The sequence below is a fragment of the Carassius carassius genome, chromosome 22 (assembly GCF_963082965.1).
Source record: "Carassius carassius chromosome 22, fCarCar2.1, whole genome shotgun sequence".
Taxonomy (NCBI): domain Eukaryota; kingdom Metazoa; phylum Chordata; class Actinopteri; order Cypriniformes; family Cyprinidae; genus Carassius; species Carassius carassius.
The window spans coordinates 25,493,873-25,515,528 of NC_081776.1; the positions used below are offsets into that span (position 1 = coordinate 25,493,873).

General features: G+C 40.6%; 1 protein-coding gene across 1 annotated transcript; it reads right to left on the minus strand.

The window, feature by feature from the left end:
- Positions 1-2,211: 2,211 nt before the first annotated feature.
- On the minus strand, positions 2,212-17,229 carry LOC132099137 (zinc finger protein 501-like). Its single transcript, XM_059505599.1, has 2 exons — positions 16,937-17,229; positions 2,212-3,352 (listed from the first exon to the last, which is right to left on the minus strand). The coding sequence occupies exons 1-2, from the start codon at positions 17,169-17,171 to the stop codon at positions 2,340-2,342; spliced, it is 1,248 nt and encodes a 415-aa protein (XP_059361582.1). The 5' UTR covers positions 17,172-17,229; the 3' UTR covers positions 2,212-2,339.
- Between the last annotated feature and the right edge of the window lie 4,427 nt (positions 17,230-21,656).

Sequence of the window (21,656 nt, forward strand, 5' to 3'; positions counted from 1 at the left end):
GAGGCCGGTGGAGTCATTGGGAAATCAGCGACACCTGCGACCCACCACCTGTCTCGAGTCCCACAGAGGAGATGGAAGTGTCCAAACAGTGTCCAAACTTTTGGTCTGTACTATATATATATATATATATATATATATATATAAAATATGTCCTGAAATATTATGGGGGACCAGTAGTCAAAAAAGTTTTAGAACCACTGACTGGTAAAGTAAGGTGATCTTCCAGGACGTGTCCTCAGAAAATGGCATATCTGGTCACCTGGTATAGGCCTTATCTGGCCCACACACACACACACACAACAAGTCAGAACTCAACCTAAAACCGGTTTTCCACACATGCCAGAACTGACACTAAAACCGGCTTGATGTGTGTGGGTCAAATCTGGCCCAAATGACCTCTGCCACTGCCAGAACTCAACCATATTTGGCCCAGATAAGGCCTGGAAGTATATGCTATCAGGGAAGTGCCACAAAAAAATAACTGCCCTGATGTGGCCCAGAACTGGATTAAAGACCAGGCCCACACACATGGGCCATAACCAGCCCGAATCTCAGCCAGTTAATCACCCTTAGCTGGGCCTGAACAGGGCCGAATCAGGTTTTATTATTGGTGCCAATTCTCAGCCTTAAGTAAACCAGTATCCCTAAATCTGATCCACACCTAAGCCTTATATAGCCTAGACCCAGAATCTTAAAATTTCATAGTATTGCTTTTTATATTACTATAATAGCCATTATTTATTTTGTGACAACAGAGTTAATGTGGTGACGTGACCCAGATGAGAACCAAAAAACTTCAAGTGTCAACATTGAAGTTCTTCAATGAATCTACCTGACTTTATACCTGGGAATAAGACACACAAGCATTCGCTAGAGGGGTTTCATAAAATGACCTACAAAAACAGGTAACAGAGTTAACAATGTTAAAATATCCACAATGCTCTGATCAGACGCTTTCACAAATTCCATTTGTTCTCTTTACTTTAATGAAATGAAAACATGCAACACATACATATTAAAAACATTCAGTACATATTTACATGTTAATGAAATAAAACATTCACAACAGCACATATCTACATATTAACCAAGTTTACACCTGCAAATAAGATCTTATTTTAAATAGAGATTTCTAATTACAGTTTGCAAACATGATGAGCTTGTTCACTTTTGACCACTTAAAGAGGTCGTGGAAAACATATTTGACCTGTTTCCTGATATTTTATTCTATCTGTCAGATTGACCTACCAGGTCTTACTGTGCATCCGCACAGCAATAATGCCTCCTTTTTCTCAACAATTGCTGTATTTGCATTACTGTAATGGGTTAGTGTACCCATTAATAAAACATTATTTGACAAGTAGCATTTTTCATTGTTGAATTGTACTACCTACTGTTTTAAAGGGAGGTAGCAAAATCTGACGGGGTAAAACAAATCAACAGAAAACTGGATTGTTTTTGTAGTGTAAACACTCATGTGATCAAATGTATTCAAACAGCCACAAAATACTGCCTACTCTTTGCCCACAGATCTAAACACAATGGCAAGCATCTTTCCAGATGGGATGTAAACTTTGTCGGATGAAGTTGTAAGTTTGGTTTGAAGATGAAAAATGTACAAAGCACAATGTTCTCCACCAATTTCTACAAAACCACAGCGTTAGGTGTGGTTTTGTAGAAAGCTGCTGCTCTCTTTACCCATTGTCTCATTTCACGTTTATTTGTACATTTTGTGAATGTGTTAATCCATTTGATCAAAAGATCAGGAAAAAAAAACCTTGGAAAAAAAACCAAAAACATGCATTTACCTGCCCAGTGACCCCACCGCCCATGAAAAATTTGTGGGGGAGTCGTGGCCTAATGGTTAGAGAGTCGGACTCCCAATCGAAAGGTTGTGAGTTCGAGTCCCGGGCCGGCAGGAATTGTGGGTAGGGGGAGTGCATGTACAGTTCTCTCTCCACCTTCAATACCATGACTTAGGTGCCCTTGAGCAAGGCACTGAACCCCCAACTGCTCCCCGGGCGCCGCAGCATAAATGGCTGCCCACTGCTCCGGGTGTGTGTTCACAGTGTGTGTGTGTGTTCACTGCTCTGTGTGTGTGCACTTCGGATGGGTTAAATGCAGAGCACGAATTCTGAGTATGGGTCACCATACTTGGCTGAATGTCACGTCACTTTCACTTTCACTTTTCACTTAAAAAATGGGGAGTGGTCGAAAGTGGAAAAAGAGATGGTCATACGAAGTCTGTTTATTTATGATCCGATCAGCCTTCTCTTTGGTGTTATAACATGATTCTTAACAATGTTTCCTGTCTGTGAAAATTTCCACAATTCGACAGATTATATAAAACTGCTCTCTGCTTTGTGAAAACTCATGTGGTACTTAAGTGCTGCTTTATTTTTGAAACTCTTTCCGCAGTGACCACATGTAAACGGCTTCTCTCCAGTGTGAACTCTCATGTGCCTGTTAAGGCTTCCCTTCATATTGAAACTTTTTCCACATTGTTGGCAGATGAAAGGCTTCTCTCCAGTGTGAGTTCTTAAGTGGTCTTCAAAGTGTCGTTTGTAATTGAAACTCTTTCCGCACTGAGTGCATGTGTAGGGTTTATCTCCAGAGTGAATTCTCATGTGGTTTTCAAAGTGTTGTTTTTGACTGAGACTCTTTCCACACAGAGGGCATATGTAGGGTTTCTCTCTATGAGTTCTCATATGGACTTTAAGATTTTCATGTTGATCAAAACTATTTCCACACTGTTGGCACGTGTAAGGCTGCTCTCCATTGTGAATTCTCATGTGTTGGTTAAGGCTTCCTTTTTGAGTGAAACTTATTCCACACTGTTGGCAGGTGAAAAGACTCTCTCTACTGTGAACTGTCATATGACAATTAAGACTACTTTTCCGGTTGAAACTTTTTCCACACTGTTGGCAGGAATAAGGCTTCTCTCCAGTGTGAACACTCATGTGGTCTCCAAGGTTTCCAGAATGAGTGAAACTCTTTCCACACTGAGGGCATATGAAAGGCCTCTCTCCAGTGTGAATTCTAATGTGGCTTTTAAGAGTTACTTTTTGACTGAAACACTTTCCACAATGATGGCAGGCATAGGGCTTCTCTCCTGTGTGAATTCTCATGTGTCTTTTAATACCTTTTTTTTTACTTAAACACTTTCCACACTGTTGGCAGGTGATATAACTACTACTTCTGGTCTTTTGATCCATTTTTCTTGTGGAACTTATTTCAGTCTGTGAGCAACTCAAAGATGTTTCTCCAGTTATAAAATTATGTTGATTCTTATATTGATCTCTCTCTTCCATTTCAATCAGTTCTTGACTCTCCTCTTTCAGCACCATCAGGTCTAGGGCGAGAAAAGACAAATAAAAATTAGAGATGATTGAGATGCAGTTTGACCAATGTTTGTGTACATGACTGGCCAGTGGTGGTGGTCAAGAAGGCGGAGAGCTAAAGAGAAAGGTTAAAACAATGCAAAAACTCACAGTGAATGGTGAACCCCATACATTTTGGGCAATTTAGAAATCATGGTTGGACACATTTTCTTTTAGGTCCGAAGGGAAAAATAGGATGAATGGTCACCTTACTGCACAGGCACAGGCCTCTTCTGGAAATGACAAACTGCTTATTGTAGTTACATGACCTACTTTTGCCATCTGATTGTGGCTACATCTACCTTTTAATTCTGTTAGATGAGTCGTGTAATTATGTCCATGCATGTATACGCATGTAAAGGCTTATGCTTTCCCAGGGCAGATTTTTTCATGGTATCGGAGAGTGAGGCGTGAACTCAAATTCAGGAGAAAATTTATATTTTTTTAGTAATAAAATGAAACCGAACAAACAAAAACTACCCTTAGGGAGAAAAACAGGCAGGCAGGCTTGAAACAAAGCACAACACTGCAAGGCAGGAATACGGCAGCAATATGGGTAAGAAACATTGAATTAGACGGGAGACACTGTGACGGATGGCGGAGAGGACGCTGGCGCTGGCTGTTCGCCGCTTCTCTGCAAATTCGCGCAAATCCGCTCTACCGTACTATTCTTACTGTAGTTACTGAAATCGCTACAGCAATTGACGGATATTTTTTTTTGCACTCAGTAGCCAACTGATTGCTACGTGAAGTGTTACCTGGCACATACCTGTTACTAAGCTGAAACCGGCAAAGTCACAGTGTATTTTCCACTCTTTGGCTTCAAATCCCTGAACCAACTTCGGGTTCTGCAATCGCCTCTGCCTTCAAGCGGATGTCTGCACGTGGAATACCATCTTTGTGGAAGCTGTGGATTACCTTGGCTTGTGTCGTTGTCTTTCACCGGTACTCGCCTGGATATCGGCTAGCCGCTAACACATCACGCATCATGTTGTGGTCCGACACCTCGATGCAACATCTCCGAGCTCTCAATAACAACAACCGAGCTCCCCTGCAGCAACTGGATCTTCCGTACCGACCTCGATATATCCATAGGGGATCAAGGCGCCGGTTTGTTGTGTTTAAATCCGGTGACCACAACTCCATCTCATCCCTCTGGTCGGCATCGCGTCCCGTTGCGCAACTGACACGTCACCGTTTGCGTCATCAGAGTACCGCTACTCCTGGCATAGATAGTGCTGGGTGTAAACGGTGCACTGTAAAACCTGGAGTGGATCGCAGGGTTCTCCGCCCTGTCAATAAACTGGATTTTAGAGCTCAAATGACATTTGAACTGCTAAATGTGCAGTCCCTGTCAAACAAATCTGGACTTGTATACGACCACATCCTGGATAAGGGGATAGATATTCTCTGTCTTACAGAGACATGGCAGCAGCCTGGAATATACTCATCCCTAAATGAGGCCTGCCCACCCGGGTATAACTACCTCGATAAGGCTCGTACAACTGGCCGTGGTGGGGGCCTAGCTGTTTTACATCGCAGCAACATTGAATTATCCCCCGTGTCTGTGCCCAGTACTGGCTCATTTGAAAGTCTGGTTTTTAGTTGCAAAAAAGCTTTTTCAGCAACAATAGCCCTCGTCTATCGCCCTCCCAAACCACAACCAACTTTCATTCCTGACATTCATGATTTTCTAATCTCCCTCTGCACAGCTCACTCAAATATTCTGGTTATTGGTGATTTCAATATACACGTGGACTCCCATAACTGTAAACTGGCCTCAAATTTCAAACAAACCCTGGATTGTCTTAACCTCCAACAGCTTGTGGATGCCCCCACACACAATAGGGGGCACACACTGGACCTTGTCATTACAGACTCCCTCTCAGTTTCAGGCCTTCAGGTGTATGACGTGGGTGTCTCCGATCACCTGGCGGTTACATTTGAAGTCCCAATATTAGTTCCTCCCACCAAACCAAAACGCCATATTACCTTCAGAAACATTAAGAACTTGGACGCCACCTCCCTCAGTCAACATCTCCAGCATCTCTCCCCCTCTCCTCACTCATCAGCTGATGACTTAATGGACTACTACAACACCAGCCTCACCTCTATTCTGGATTGTCTTGCTCCATTAAAAACCCGGACAGTCACGTTTACCCGCTCTGCCCCCTGGTTTACAAACGAGCTGAGAGGGATGAAGAGGTCTGGCCGTGTCCTGGAGCGTGCCTGCAAAACATCTGACCTGACGGTGCATAAGTTGGCCTACCGGGAACATCGTAGGGCTTATGCCAAAGCACTCTCCAAGGCTAGGTCAGAATACTACTCAACACTTATAAACAACAACCCAGGTAACTCCAAAAAACTGTTCTCCACAATAAATCACATCATCAAACCACAGATTTCCTCATTCTACAGTCCAACTGATATAAATTGCAACCGGTTTCTTGATTTTTTTACATCAAAAATTGACATTATTCGCTCCTCATTTCCACTTCTAAATAGCACCTCACTAGACCTGCCCGCAACACCCATCTCTCAAACCCTATCACAACTGTCCCCCACAACGCAGCAGGAGGTCGAGAACATCATTCGTAAATCCAAAACATCCACTTGCCGCCTTGATCCCCTCCCATCTCCTCTGCTTAAAACTCACACTAACTCTATCAGTTCCCTCATAACCAAAATAATAAACATGTCCGTAGAGACAGGCTATGTTCCCACCTCCCTCAAAACTGCTCTCATCAAACCCCTCCTCAAAAAACCTACCATGGACCCTACACCACTGTCGAATTACAGACCAATTTCTAATCTCCCATTCATCTCCAAACTCCTGGAAAAAGTTGTTTCCACCCAGCTCCATAATCATCTCAAATCCAACAGGCTATATGAGAAATTTCAATCTGGTTTTCGTCCCTCCCACAGCACAGAAACAGCTCTTATCAGAGTCACCAGCGATTTGCTGATGGCTTCTGATTCCGGTTCCACATCCCTCCTCATTTTTCTCGACCTCTCTGCTGCGTTTGACACTGTAGACCATCACATTCTCCTGCACCGACTTCAGCACTACACAGGTCTTTCTGGTACTGCCCTGAAATGGTTTCACTCCTATCTCACTGATAGAACCGAGTATGTAGCTCTGGGTGATGTAAAATCCAGACCCCACACTGTCACCTGTGGGGTCCCCCAGGGCTCCGTACTCGGTCCAACCCTCTTCACCATTTACATGCTCCCCTTGGGTCGTGTCGTCAGCAGGCATGGAGTTAATTTCCATTGCTATGCTGACGACACACAACTCTACCTTCAAGTCACTCCCTCTAGCTCCCCCTCTACCACGACTGCCCGCCTTAGCTCCTGCCTGGAGGAGATAGAGGCGTGGATGAGTCAAAACTTCCTGCAGCTGAATGGCTCCAAAACAGAGGTCATTCAAACTGGAACTGTTCATCAACTCCGCTCCTCTCCAATCACCACTGTTTCACTCTTTGGACACACCACTCCCCTTTCTTCCTCTGTTACTAACCTAGGGGTAAAATTTGACCCCCACCTTTCCTTCGACAGTCATGTCACCTCCATCTGCAAAACTGCATTTTTTCACCTCCGCAATATTTCCAAACTGCGCCCCTCCCTCTCCATTTCTGCTGCAGAGAAGCTCGTCCATGCTTTTGTCTCCTCCAGGCTGGACTACTGTAATGCACTCCTCATTGGGATTCCTGGCAGGAGCCTTCAAAAGCTCCAGTATGTTCAGAACAGCGCTGCCAGGGTCCTGATGAGGGTGCGAAAACATGAGCACATCACCCCCATCCTTCGTTCGCTGCACTGGCTCCCCATTCAGTCCCGCATAGAATATAAGGTCCTCCTTCATACCCATCACTGTCTGCACGGTGCGGCCCCCACTTACCTCACTGAGTTGCTCACGCCAAATTCATCAACCAGAACCCGGTCAGGCCAACAGCACCGTTTGGTCATGCCCAGGACACGGCTCAAAAAAATGGGCGACAGGGCCTTTCAAGTCGCTGCTCCCTGCCTGTGGAACGCCCTCCCAGACCACCTCAGGGCCCCGCAGACAGTGGACACATTCAAAAAAGGACTAAAAACCCACCTTTTTACACAGGCTTATTTTAACAGCTAAAGCTTGTTTTTTAGTCCCGTCTTTTAACATGTTGTGTTTTTATTGTAATACTGTATTGTTTTAATTATGTTCTACTGTAGCACTTTGAGATTTGGTGTCAAATGTAAAGTGCTTTACAAATAAAATTTATTATTATTATTATTATAAATTAAAATAATGGATTAGCACAGGACTGCAGACACCAGCAGAAAATATAGATTGACAAATGAGGAGCAGCTGAAGCAAAAAAAAGGTAACGATATGGGAGGGAATAGACAATTAGGACCTAGCACATGGTGAGCACATGGCACCTACAAACACACAAGCAAACCATGTTCTCACACAAAACAATGTCCTCTGGTGGCCATCTAAAACACACTAGCAGAAAACCATGAAGAACCCCCTCTGCCCTCAAGATGCTCCATCAAACTAAAAAGGAATCCAGGAGGGAGGTGGAATGAAGGCGGACCCGGGGAGGTACGTTGGGTCAGGCCTGTGTGGCAGAAGAGGGCCTAAAGCCAAAGATAGACCAGAAAATTCTGGCAGACCAGTAAGCAAGGGTGGAGTGTAAGCATACTAGGTGGAGAATTCAGAACTGAAGCCCACTAGGGCGGAGCATGTGGAGCTCAAACCCACCAGAGCAGCTCAGTGAAAGCTGAAAATCTCCACGGTGGTGCAGAAGACCACCACAGCAGAGCAGGCATGACCGAACGACATGAGTTATTAATGAAATAATTTTGATTTTTGGGTGAACTATCCCTTTAAGATACCAGCTGCTCTGGTAGAGATCAGCGGTGGATCTGCCACACTGGAAGCCAGTCTCAAAAGCATTTGGCCCATCCAGTGAAGAGGTTCCGAACTGGCAGCCATCTTGTGGAGAGTCTCTGGAAAGGCAGCCTTGACAGGACAAGATTCAGGAGTGGGGGCCATGATGGGATGAGACTCAGGAGTGGCTGCCATCCTGTGAAGAGGCTTTGTACTGGCAGCCATTTTGTCATGAGACGCTGGCCTGGCGGCCATCATGTGAAGAGACTCTGAACAGGCAGCCATGTCAGGAAACGTCCCATTGTTGGCTATTTAGTCCGCAAATGCTCCCAAAAGACAGGTGTTCAGTGCTGTACCTCATCAAGGGTATAAGAAAACAAGTTTTTGGGAGCCGAATCATTACACTCTGGCCCCTCTGCAGCATTCCTGAATTCCAAGGCGAATTGGCCATTTTCCGCTGAGCTCTCATTTGGTTGATCCATTCGGTCATGGTACTGGTAATATAACAGGTAATCCCCTCAATATCTTAATAGTGATGTTCAAATGAGTTTGAGTATGTACGGTGTTTGTATAGTTGTTATACGTCCGTGCTGTAAAAAAAGGATGAGATTGAATCACACATGGTGAAAGTGATTAGTTCTCGAAGCTAGGCTATCGTTAGCACATTTCATGTGCTGTACTGTATATTATGCATATTATAAAATATTTAATCAGCTTATGTTGTCACTGCAATTGATTCTCAACTGGGTTTGGGGGTGCAGTAAGATCATTTTAGGGTAGCATGGGATCCAGATTCTTTGAGAGAGAAAAAATCCATCACTTTTGGTTTAATTTCCATTAAATTAATTTGATGAAATGAATGACATGATATTAATTTAATGTAAATGACATTAATTTCCATTTAATTCATTTTCTTGAACATTGTGATATGATTTTTTTTCTTGTCAGGTTCCCCTTCAATGATAAAGACAGGTTGCAGCAGTGGATACACAATGTCAAGAGGAAGAGCTGAACACCAAACAAGCATTCTCGCCTCTGCTCCCTTCACTTCACACAGGACTGTTTCATCCCTGTCCAGGGAGGAAACACCATTAAACCAGACGCGGTGCCAACCATCTTCTACCCCCATTGCCAGGTGAAGGTCGAGGTGAGGCACACCAAACTCAGTAAGAACACAACGGTTAGTAAGACTGAATCTGACACACAAGCTGTTAAACGCAGGAATGTCAGTCATGACCATGATTACATCAGTTGCACTCACAGTAAACCACAGACAGTTGAGATGAGTGTAGCCAGTTGCAGCCATAGCCATTCTGCAGATCATGGTGCACACACACTGAAAAACTCCCCCAGTCCTCTAAAGAGGGAGGTGGCATTTGTTCAAAGTAGCCTGGGTTCTTGCAAGAAAAAATTGAAGCTTCAAGACCAGAGAGTCAGAAGACTGAAACAGAAAGTGAAGTCTCTCTCTTCAGTTGTCACTGATCTGAAAGGATATGCTGGAGGCTTTTTAGCGGTGTTGCTAAAGAAATTTTTACAAGGGCCAAGTGCAAGACTAAATCTTCTAGATTCTCTGATAAATTGAGATCTTTTGCCATGACTCTCCATGTCTACTCTGCAAAAGCTTACCAGTTTGTTTGTGATAGCTTTGATTGTGTTCTGCCTCATCCTCAAACAATCAGGTCTTGGTACAGCAGCATTCCTGCAGACCCAGGCTTTACAGAGACATCATTCGCTGCCCTCCAATCCCATGTGGAGAAAGGAAGGAAAGATGGTAAGGAGACTGTTTGTGCTCTTATGATGGATGAGATGGCCATCAGAAAGCATGTTGAATGTGCTGAAGGGAAATTCCATGGGTATATTGATGTAGGATGTGGCAAAGTTGATGACTCTTTGCCAGTAGCCAATGATGCATTGGTCCTTATGGTTGTAGCTGTTAATGAATCTTGGAAAATCCCTGTGGCTTACTTTCTCCTTGACGCGTTAAGTGGACAAGAGAGAGCAAATATTGTCACACAGTGTCTTTACAAGCTGCATGACATTGGAGTGCGTGTTGTTTCCCTGACATGATGGACCGTCTTGTCACTTCACCATGATGCAGGCTCTTGGAGCCAATATCACAGCTGGAAACATGAGGCCATTTTTTCCTCAACCTGCAAATCCAATGCAGGCTGTACATGTGATTTTTGACATGTCACATGATGAAACTCTTGAGGAACGCTTTTGCTGAGGGACTTGTTTTCCAGACAGGCAGTGGCAAAAAGATTAGGTGTCAATACCTAGAAGACCTAAACAAACTTCAGGAGACTGAGGGCTTGAGGCTGGGTAATAAGCTGAAGATGGCACATATTCTGTGGAGAAATCAGAAGATGAAGGTAAATCTTGCTGCTCAAGTTTTCAGCAGCAGCACTGCAGATGCCCTTGAATTCTGCAACAAGGAGCTACACTTGCCTCAGTTTCATGGTTCAGAGGAAACCGTTGAATTTCTGAGAACAATCGACCTAGCTTTTGATGTTCTCAACAGCAGGAACCCTCAGGCAAAGGGTTCCAAAGCTCCTTTGAGAAGTTGTAATAAACTTCACATGCTGAGTCTGTTGGAGAGAGCTGAAAAGTACCATCTGCAGCTAAGAGATAGCTCTGGGAGACATCTTCATGCAGGTCCTAGGAAAATGGGTCCCGTTGGATTTATTGCCAGCTCCAGAAGCATTACCAACATTTTTAAAGAGCTGGTTGAAGCACAGGATGCACCTTGTAAGTATCTCCTCACTTACAAACTCAGTCAGGATCATCTTGAGCTGTTCTTTTCTGCAGTTAGGGCACGTGGAGGCTACAACAACAACCCAACTGCCCGACAGTTCAAAGCTGCATACAAACGCCTCCTAGTGAGACATCAAGTGAAAAATGGAACAGGGAACTGTCTCATTAGAGATGGAACCAACATGTTGGCAGTGACAGTTGGTCCAACTTTTCGTCAATTTGATGTCACACCAACACTCTCTCTGGATTCTGACCTCGACTATAGTATCTTACCTTATGTCGATTCAATATCCGAGTTCAAGGTCGCCGCTATCCATTACATTGCTGGATTTGTGGTGAAAAAGACGAAGGAGAAAATCTTGTGCATGCCCTGTTCCCTTGCACTGAATTCTGAAGAACAGGGGAGGCTTACAGAATCCATCAACAAACATTGTGGAGGTGTGTAAAGGCTCTGAAAGGTGCTTTCAAAGACTTCTAAACACCAGTGGAGGTGGAAAAGGATTGACAGCTGCCATTATAATTCAGGTTCTGAGTGATTGTGCTGACAAAAATATTTTTTCAGAGTTGCACAACCACATGTTTGAGAGTGTTGAGGACAATCATGTTCACACCTTGGTTAAGATGGCAGCCTCCATGCACTGCAAGATACACCTTCATCATTTGGCAAGGCGAGAAACTGAGAAAGTAACAGGGGCTCTTGTGAGAAGGAGGATGAACAAATTAATACTTTTCCATCACCAATAGTATAGTGTTTTTAGTGCACATCTTCCTGATTGAATAATGTTTACAGCACTTTTTGTGTATCGCTCACACTTGCTTTGCTTAGAGACCACATTAACAGAGCATAATCATTTGCTGTGAGAACGTCTTCACCTTTGTTAATTTATCTCTCAAACTTGCATTAGCATAATCATTTGCTGAATAAAGCTGATTTTACATATGCTCATACATTGCTCACACTTGCTTTGCTTTGCTTAGAGCCCGCATCAATGGGGCATAAGCATTTGCTGAATAAACCTGACTTTACATATGTTCATACATCGCTCACACTTGCTTTGCTTAGTGTCCGCATCAACAGGGCATAAGTATTTGCTGAATAAACCTGACTTCACATATGTTCAGCTGTCATGCTTCTCACTTGATTTGAGAAAACCACGTCTTTACATGCACATGGAAAAAACCTGTCAGTAACACATTTCTGTTCGCTGTTACTCAAATGCTATCAACAAGTTACCGTATTTTTCGGACTATAAGTCACACCTGAGTATAAGTCGCATCAGTCCAAAAATATGTCATGATGAGGGGAAAAACATATATAAGTCGCACTGGACTATAAGTCGCATTTATTCAGAACCAAGAGAAAACATTACCGTCTCCAGCCGCGAGAGGGCGCTCTATGTCTTCAGTGTAGACTACAGGAGCACTGAGCAGCATAGAGCGCCCTCTGGCGGCTGTAGACAGTAATGTTTTCTCTTGGTTCATGTCTCTTAGTTCATTTCTCTCGGTTCATGTCAAATTAATTTTGATAAATAAGTCGCACCTGACTATAAGTCGCAGGACTTACATGAAATACGTTCACAGTTATACTTTGCTCACATTATTAATGCATTATAAATTTACACTGCACTATGACATTTACTGTTTATACTACACTACCTGTCTATACTGAACTTTTTTTGCACTTCTGGCTAGACACTAACTGCATTGAATTGTCTCTGTACTTGTACTCTACACATTGACAATAAAGATAAATCTAATCTGAAGGTGTCTTGAGGTATCACCTCCCTTATCAATATTCGGTAGGCCACTGACTTTGAATATGTATCATTACGAAGTTCTCAACCATAAGTAATAAAACCACATGACATTTCTGTCAAAGTATGTCTACTTGAAGTGTCTACTGTGCTTTTCGATAATAAATATTGAATCATTTGGTTAATAAAAATTTCTTTATTATATATACCATAAACACATATTTTTGAAAATCTTCAAAAAAAAAAAAAAAAACAATTAAAAAAAAGTAAAAAAAAAATCCCTATCCCCTCTAGCTACATTCATCGCGGAGAAGAAAAGAGAGGCTATGGGGTGGATGGCTGGGGTGATACGTAAATGGTACGGAGGGGAGAAAGAGCTGTGACTATTGAACAGTGTTATGTCTACCAATGTGATAATGTATTAAACTCAAGACAAAAGGCACAAACACAACCCCAAAAGAATTTAACAATCTTCAACTGTTTCATGTTTAAAACATGTTGAGAGGTTACATCCAGTATCACTCCTACTGGATTAAGCCTCTCAAGGCTTCAGCTAAATTATAAAAAAAAACATCTGAGGGAAACGCCGATAGAGATGTTGCAGATCTTGCTTCATCGCTGTGATGAGATCAATGCCTCCCAAGTCGTTCCCGCCACAGTGAATCAGCAGGACATCCGGGGCTGCTCTTCCTCTGAGGGACCGGTAGAAGAAAGGAAGGAGTCCGTGCCATCGAAGTCCAACCCAGCCAAACAAGTGATCCTTGGCCACTAGGGTCTCTCTGGACCTCTCTTCCCAATCACGAATGTAGCTGCTGCCCATGATCCAAATCACTGCATACAGCAAGCACAATCAAAACATTGTTGTTTCAGTGTCAGTAAACATATTTTAACACACAGAAGTAACTTGTGTCACTGATTTCTTTCTATCCGAACAAAACAGAAAAAAGCCTACGCATACAATAAAACACAAATTAACTGATCTTATCTGTTCATTGAAATAATAATAATATGACAATATAGGTATTACACAAGGTTAATTTATTATTTTATTCTCTCTTACGGTCAATGTGTTGCTTTCCATATTTTATACTATATTTCTAAATGATACTATAGCTACATGGCTTACCTTTGTTGTTATCCATGGTGTAACAGATTATACAGTCTGTGAAAGTAGTGCAGATGAAGTTCTAAAAGAAGTTTCTGAAGTTGAGGAAAGAAAAATGAAAAAGGCTACCATTAGTTATAGATGTTATTGGTGACATTCGTTATTGTCCATCTACTATCTTTATGTTATTTAAGAGGCCAAAGCAGACGTTTTTGTCCAAAGCGATTTACTATATAACTTTTTTTATATGACTGATTTGTCCATTTCTCTTGCGATGTAGATAACATTTAATGCCATTTTGTGGTTATATTGGGTGACCATTAACGTTATACAACACCATGTGCATCAATTAATATGTGCCCAGCAAGCACGTTATCTTTACCAATGCCTAATTTAATCGTGCTTAAATAATATTTAAAATATGCGCTCCCTGAGCGGTTAAATAAATATGACTCATTTAACTTACATTCTACTAAACGGTTTAAAATTAATTACTAATGTTAACTAGCATTTAGTTAGCAATAATTTGCCTGTGCCTAGTATGTTATCTGGTTATTTCCTTACATGTACCTATTGGGTAACTTATGATTCATAATTCATATCACAAGTTGAATGTAATTTTATATACATTTTTAATATTATGCATTAACTTAATATGGCGTACTGGCATTACATTTTAAGATAAATAAATACCATGCAAAATGACAAAATAATTAATCAGAATACTTACCAAAATTTGCTCCTGTTCACGCTCCCTACTCTGGAAGATTCGGTGGGTGATTCAGATTTCTCTTGGCACAGCGGTTAGAAGACTTACAGGTTGCTTGCGTCACATCTACGTCATCAAGCTCAGTGTGAGTCTGCGCAGTACGCTCGATCCCCAGGAAGTGCATTCTTCTAATTGACTTCACTTGTCTCCGTTGAATCCAATGGGGTCGCTGTGTCCATTTCTTTTACTATGGTTTTGTCACCCGGAAATGTCAGCAATGGAGGAGATCGCATTCTTTTTTATTTTTATCGCAGACGAAGTGGATGTAATCGAAATACCACTGTTTTGTCATCATGTGCATCAATCCCTTTGTTATGCTGAACTCAAAGGAGGAAATTTAGAAGAATGTTTGCAAACAAGCAGGTTTCTACCAACATTTTTTTCATACTATGCAAGTCAAAGCTGTTTTGTAGCAAACATTCTTCAGAATTTCTTCCCTTGTTTTAAGCCAGACCCTGACACTTCTCAGATGAAACCACACAAAGATGAAGCATAATGGCTAAACAGTCCATTTAGATATGTATGTGTGCATGTATATTTTTAATTGATTGATTTATTAATTCACACAAACATACAATAGAATAAAGTGAAAATTACAACGAGGAAGAATTCTAACTAGGAGAAAAATAAAATAAACGCATGTCCTAATTCTTAAATTCACTAGGTGTGTTTTGTTTAGTTTTTGTTTAGTTCGCATGTAAATATAAATAAATAAATGGCTAATCTAATTCTTAAAATAAAGACAAAATGTATCAGTTGACATTCTCAGCCAATGAGCATGAAGTTGTATCGTCAGTCAGTCGTTTCCCATCATGCTTTTGAATAGCGCAGTCGGTGGAGAGCAACTGCACTCGACTGCTCAATCCAAGCCGCCTTGCCGTCACGTTGCGAGAGTTTTGGCACACGTCAGCATGACATCAGAGCAAGGCGACGTAACTCGGACACTTTTCTACCCGGCATGCATCTCGCGGTGATCACTGGTGATCGGTTCTGCGCAGATTTTGATAATCTCAAACAAGCCTATTGTATGCCTGACCCCCAATTTCCACCAGATGCGTAACGGCTGCGTTACGGCTCCGGCACGGCAGCGGAGTCAATAGGTTTCCATTAAAGTCAATGAGTGTATTTCCACTGAATGCGTTACAGCTGCGTTCCGACTCCGGCGATCCGCAGCCCTCCGGAGCAGATACGCAGAGCTTCTATTTTTGCCGGAGCGCTCCGCAGCACTACAGGGCAGAGTACGCAGGACAGGAAGTCGAGTGACAAAACAGAACAGCCAGAAACAAAATAAAAGATCCGTTTAATTTTCAAAATAAAATACACCGCACTCATATTTCCCTACACTACACCTTGAAAACGTCATAATGGGCGGAGACAGGCTTGTTGAAGTTTTAACCCCGTTGACACGATGGATGAAGAAATGAAAAGAGAAAAGAAAAGAGTTCTATCCTATACTCCTCCGGATGAAAAACTGTTCCTGGTTTGGTAGTTCTGTTTATAGAAACTACATATCGCGAGATTACATGGGGCCTCGTGACGCAGCCATTCCGCAACAAATACGGACCTGGTGGGTATTGACGGACGACGGAACACGGAGCTGTCACGCAGCGGAGCCGTTCCGAAGCCGTTACGCATCTGGTGGAAATTGGGGGTGAGTTATAACAACTTCCTGTTTCATGACGAAACATTGAAATCAGTCAGGCTGCCTCTTTAAATGTAATGTTTAAATCAGAGAACTAATATGAGTAGAAAATGGAAGTGATTAATGATTAAGTGGAAGTGAAGCAGTCAGTCAATTATTTAGTAAATTGTCTTATATTTTATAAAAAAAAAAAAAATTATATATATATATATATATATATATATATATATATATATATATATACACACAATTAATGTAACCATTTTAAACAAAAAAGGTGTTTTGTTATAGCTTTTCTGAGCAAGTGTGCCGCCATCTTGCATTACCACCGTGTGTGACGTCACAGACTTGGTTCACTCTCTGTTGGCCAGGGAAGTAATTTAACATTTCTTTACTTTGGAGGAAGACGAACTTGAAAGGACTGTTGAGCCCATAAGAAGCACTATGTTTATGTATTTTAGGGGACTGAATAGTACTGAAGTTACAGGTGAAAGAAGTCATGAAATTTATAAAAAATAAATTAAGCTATAAATTAAGCTCAAATCCTCTAAAAAATAAACCGCATGCGGACTGACAAGGGTATAAAAACCAATGGCAAATTAATTATGAAAAAAAAAAGTACAGGACAAAATAGTTCAGCTTTGAGAATGAAAACCAACCTGTTTGTTCATCCGTATCTTCATGTTTGACTCTGAATGTGTCTTCAATCTTCACGTCTTCTCTCTCCTCTTTAATAAACTCCATCTTTATAACAGTGTGTGTCTCAGTCTCTTCATGTTTGACTCTGAATGTGTCTTCAATCTTCATTTCTTCTCTCTCCTCTTTAATAAACTCCATCTTTGTTTGTTCCTCTGTATCTTTATGTTGGACACTGAATATTTCTTCAATCTTCATGTCTTAATATCCTCGTATCGTAATAATAGTGAGTCGTGTTGATCTCACTTTTTGGTGTGTTTGGTGTGTTTAGACAGTTAACCTGTTTAAGATGAGAACAATAAACAGATAAATAAACCCAAACTAAATCTCTGGGTGCGTCTCAATGAGCTCTAGTTCAGTAGTCAACACACTGGTGAGGTAAAGTCAGTCAGAGCGAGAGTTAATGGACTTAAATGGAGTATTTAACCAAAAACACTCAAAACCTTCCACCAATAATTAAGATAAATAATAGAACAAACATTAACACTTACTATGCAGTTATGATAAATATTATGTATTTAATGATGAGTATGTGACATTTAATAGATTACACTTTCTTAAAAAAGAAAAGCTTTTGTTTGTAAAAGTTGTCGCTGCACATGTTTGTGTTTGTTGTTCTTTCACACCGTTTCGAACTGCAGTGTCGTCAGAGTGCGATGACGTCAGAGTGATTCAAAACAGAGAATCATTTTTTGAATCTGTTGATTCAATTTACTCAGAGTTTAGATGAGCTCTGTTTCTCCATCACTACCATAGACAGTAAAATAACTACTCCCCAGCGACTGGATTCGTGGTTAGGGTAAACTGATACAGTATATAAGGAGCGAAATCAGACAGTTTCTGTTACTAATGCATGCATGCGCTTTATTTACACTAAATCGAATTAATTAATGCTATGTAAAGTTTTACAATGCCTCATTCAATCATAATTAATTAACTTTACAGCGCTTGTAAAAACTATACAGCATACCGAACGCGTTGTAGTAATTAAAACACTAACATTTTAAAACCACAAACCTCTCTTCAGGTGAAACAGACGCAGAAACGTCGCAGTCTTATGACGTCACCCCTCCAGATCAAAATAAAAGTCCTGTTCAATCGCTGCTGCTTCTTCTTCTTCTTCTTGTATTTAGAATGGCGGGTGGCAACTAACGTTTAAGATGCATATCCGCCCCCTACTGTGCTGGAGTGTGGACCAGAAATGTATACTTCAGGAGAAAAAAATAAAATAATAATAATAATAATAATAATAATAACTCCCTTTATAACATTAAGGAAACCAATGAATAAATTAATACAATAATCCCCAAGAACTTAAATTCTTTTCATTAAACCAGTTTCTTTCAAAAAACCCCACAAAGCTTTATATATCTGATCTCCAACTTTAAATAGGTTTTTAAGATTTAATGTGTTCCCTCCATATTTCTTTAATTCATCTCTTAATTTTATCCTTTGATTTTCATATTTGACACATTGGCTAATCACATGTTCTGCTGTTTCTTCTTCCATTCCACACTCACACATACCTGATGGATGTTTTTCCAATAAATGCATTGTTTTATTCAACCCAGTATGCCCCAATCGCAACCTCGAAATAATTATAGGTTCTCTTGTATGTCCACCTATTGATTTCATTCTTCCTACCATTTGTTTAATATTGTATAAATGACGTCCCTTCTTCCCTTCATCCCATTGTTTCTGCCATTCCTTCATAATATTATTCCTTATTTTTGCTTTACTTTCAGCTTTACTAAATGCTACTTCCATAATTCTATCATGTTTCAGAGCTTGCTTAGCCAACGCGTCTGCAGCTTCATTCCCCTCAATCCCCCTATGAGCTGGAATCCACATAATTCTGATTTCTGTTTTTATATGCTGAAGTCTGAACATAATTTCATACATTTCATATACAATATCAAGTCTGTTATTAGATGATAAAGACTGTAGAGACATCAATGACGATAAGCTATCTGAACATATCACAACCTTGCCAATTTTATTTTGTTCTATCCACTGCAATGCCGTTAAAATAGCTAACAACTCAACCGTAAACACTGTTAGATGATCAGAAGTTCTTTCTTTAATACTTATCTTCAACTCTGGAATAGTGAATGCAAACCCAGTAAGACCACTCTTAGGATCCTTTGATCCATCGGTGAATACTGCTATAAAAGATTTATATACAGACCTTAGTCTGTCATCCACTATCTCTGCCCAGTTGCCCTCCCCTTTATGTCTTTTTATTTCCTCTTGAAAATGTAGGTCAACAATTAATGGTGGAAACAGCCAAGGTGGCGTGATTGGATAAGGGACAGTAGGACTGAACTTTCTCTCCTGTAACTCCATTTCAATTGCTATTTTTCCTGATGCCCAAGCAAAACATTCTACCTTTCCCTTTGCACTTTCCCAACATGGGTTTAGATACTTTACTGTTGGGTGCCTACTTTCATTATGCCCTTTTAGGTTTGCCCAATAATTCATCATCAACTGTTTGAATCGTAAATTTAGAGGTAACTCACCCATCTCCACTTGAACTGCACAAGCTGGAGAGGTCCTTATAGCCCCACAGCAGATTCTCAGTGCTTGATTTTGAATAACTTCTAGTTTCTTTATTGATGTTTTCAACGCTGATCTAAACACTACACTTCCATATTCTATCACAGGTCTCATTAAAGTAACATATAAATCTCTCAATGCCCTTCGGCTAGCGCCCCACTCTGACCCAGTTAAGCACCTCATTATATTTAAAATCTTCTTGCATTTTTCCTCTACTTTTCTTACATGATCTGTCCAGTTTAATTTGGAGTCAAATATTACCCCTAAAAACCTAAAACTATTTACCTGCTCAATTAGTTTTCCATACATCAAAATCCTAGCGTCCTTCACCCTCTTCCGAGTAAAAACCATCATCTTTGTCTTCTCTACTGAAAATTTAAAACCCCATGAATAAGACCATTCTTCAATCGCTCTTACAGATTCCTGCATTTTCTCTTGAATTAGTGTTAAACTCTTACCATTCTTCCAAAGGGCCGCATCGTCAGCAAACAATGACTTCCCGATATCATACTTTATTTTACAAAACACATCATTTATCATGATAGAAAAAAGCAATGGGCTTATCACACTACCCTGCGGAGTCCCATTTTCCACTCTAAATTTATTGGACACTGAAGTACCAATTTTTACCTGAATATACCTTTCATACAAAAAGCTTTTAATCCAATTAAAAGTTCTTCCCTTAATGCCAATTTTATATAATTTAATCAATAATCCCTCTTTCCATACCATATCATACGCTTTTTCTACATCTAAAAAAACTGCCATAACAGACTCCTTATTTATTTGAGCTTTTCTAATTTCAGTTTCCAAGCAAACCACAGGATCCATTGTTCCCCGTCCTTTCCGAAATCCACTCTGATAAAGAGATAAAAGTCCCTTATTTTCTACATAAAAAGTCATTCTTTCTACAATCATCCTTTCCATTATTTTCCCAACCTGCGATGTGAGAGCAATAGGCCTATAGTTTGCTGGATTTGTAGGGTCCTTACCTGGTTTTTCTATAGGTATAATAATCGCCTCTTTCCAACTTATAGGTAATCTGCCTTCTACCCAGACCTTATTAAATAATCCTAAAAGTTTAATTTGAGTTAGAAATCCTAAATGCTTTAACATACTATAGCATATCTGGTCTTTTCCTGGGGCAGTTACTTTTGACTTATCTATTGCACGATTCATTTCTCTTAATGTAAATGGAGTATCCATAGCATCTTCTGTACTTTCCTTTCTTCTTAGAGCTTCTGGATATGCATCTCTAGTCTCTTCCCTCCCCCGTTTACTTGCCTCTGACAAATTATTAGAACTATAAATTTCCACTAAGGCCTTAACTATTATTTCAGCTTTTTCCTCATTTGTTACAGCTATGACTTCTCCTGATTTTAAAACTGGATACTGCCAATCTTTTCTAATTCCCCTCATTTTCCTTATCATTCCCCACACATCCCCCAATGGAGTTGTTCTACCTATACTACTACAATATTCTCTCCAACTATTCCTTTTTGCATTTTTCACTACTTTCCTAACTTGTGCTTGAGCCTTTTTATACTCCATTAATCTTTGAAAGTTGTGTGTTCTCTTCAATCTCTTAAATGCCCTGTTTCTTTCTTTAATGATTTTACTACATTCTTCTGTCCACCATGGAACTGCTTTCCTATTCATTTTCCCTTTACTTCTTGGAATAGATAACTTAGCCGCTCTCAAAACTACTTCCCTAAACTTAACATCAATTTGATCTATGTCTTGGTTTAGATCTATTTCACTACTTTCCACCTCGCATAAATACTCAAATTTTTCCCACTTAGCTTTATTAAATATCCATTTAGCCTCTCTTTCCTCTACCCTCTCATCACTTCCTACATGTATTTGACATAAAACAGGATAATGGTCACTACCTATAGTCGAATCCTCCCATATCTCCCACTCACAAATACCTGCCACCTCTTTTGACACCAGTGTTAAATCAAGTGCTGAACCTTTGCCTGTGTGAACATCTATTCTTGTTTTCCTCCCATCATTGAGGCACACCATCTCATTTTCTTCCAATAACTGTTCTATTATTTGTCCATTTAAATCAGTTTTTCCTCCTCCCCATAATGAACTATGAGCATTAAAATCACCACATAAAAA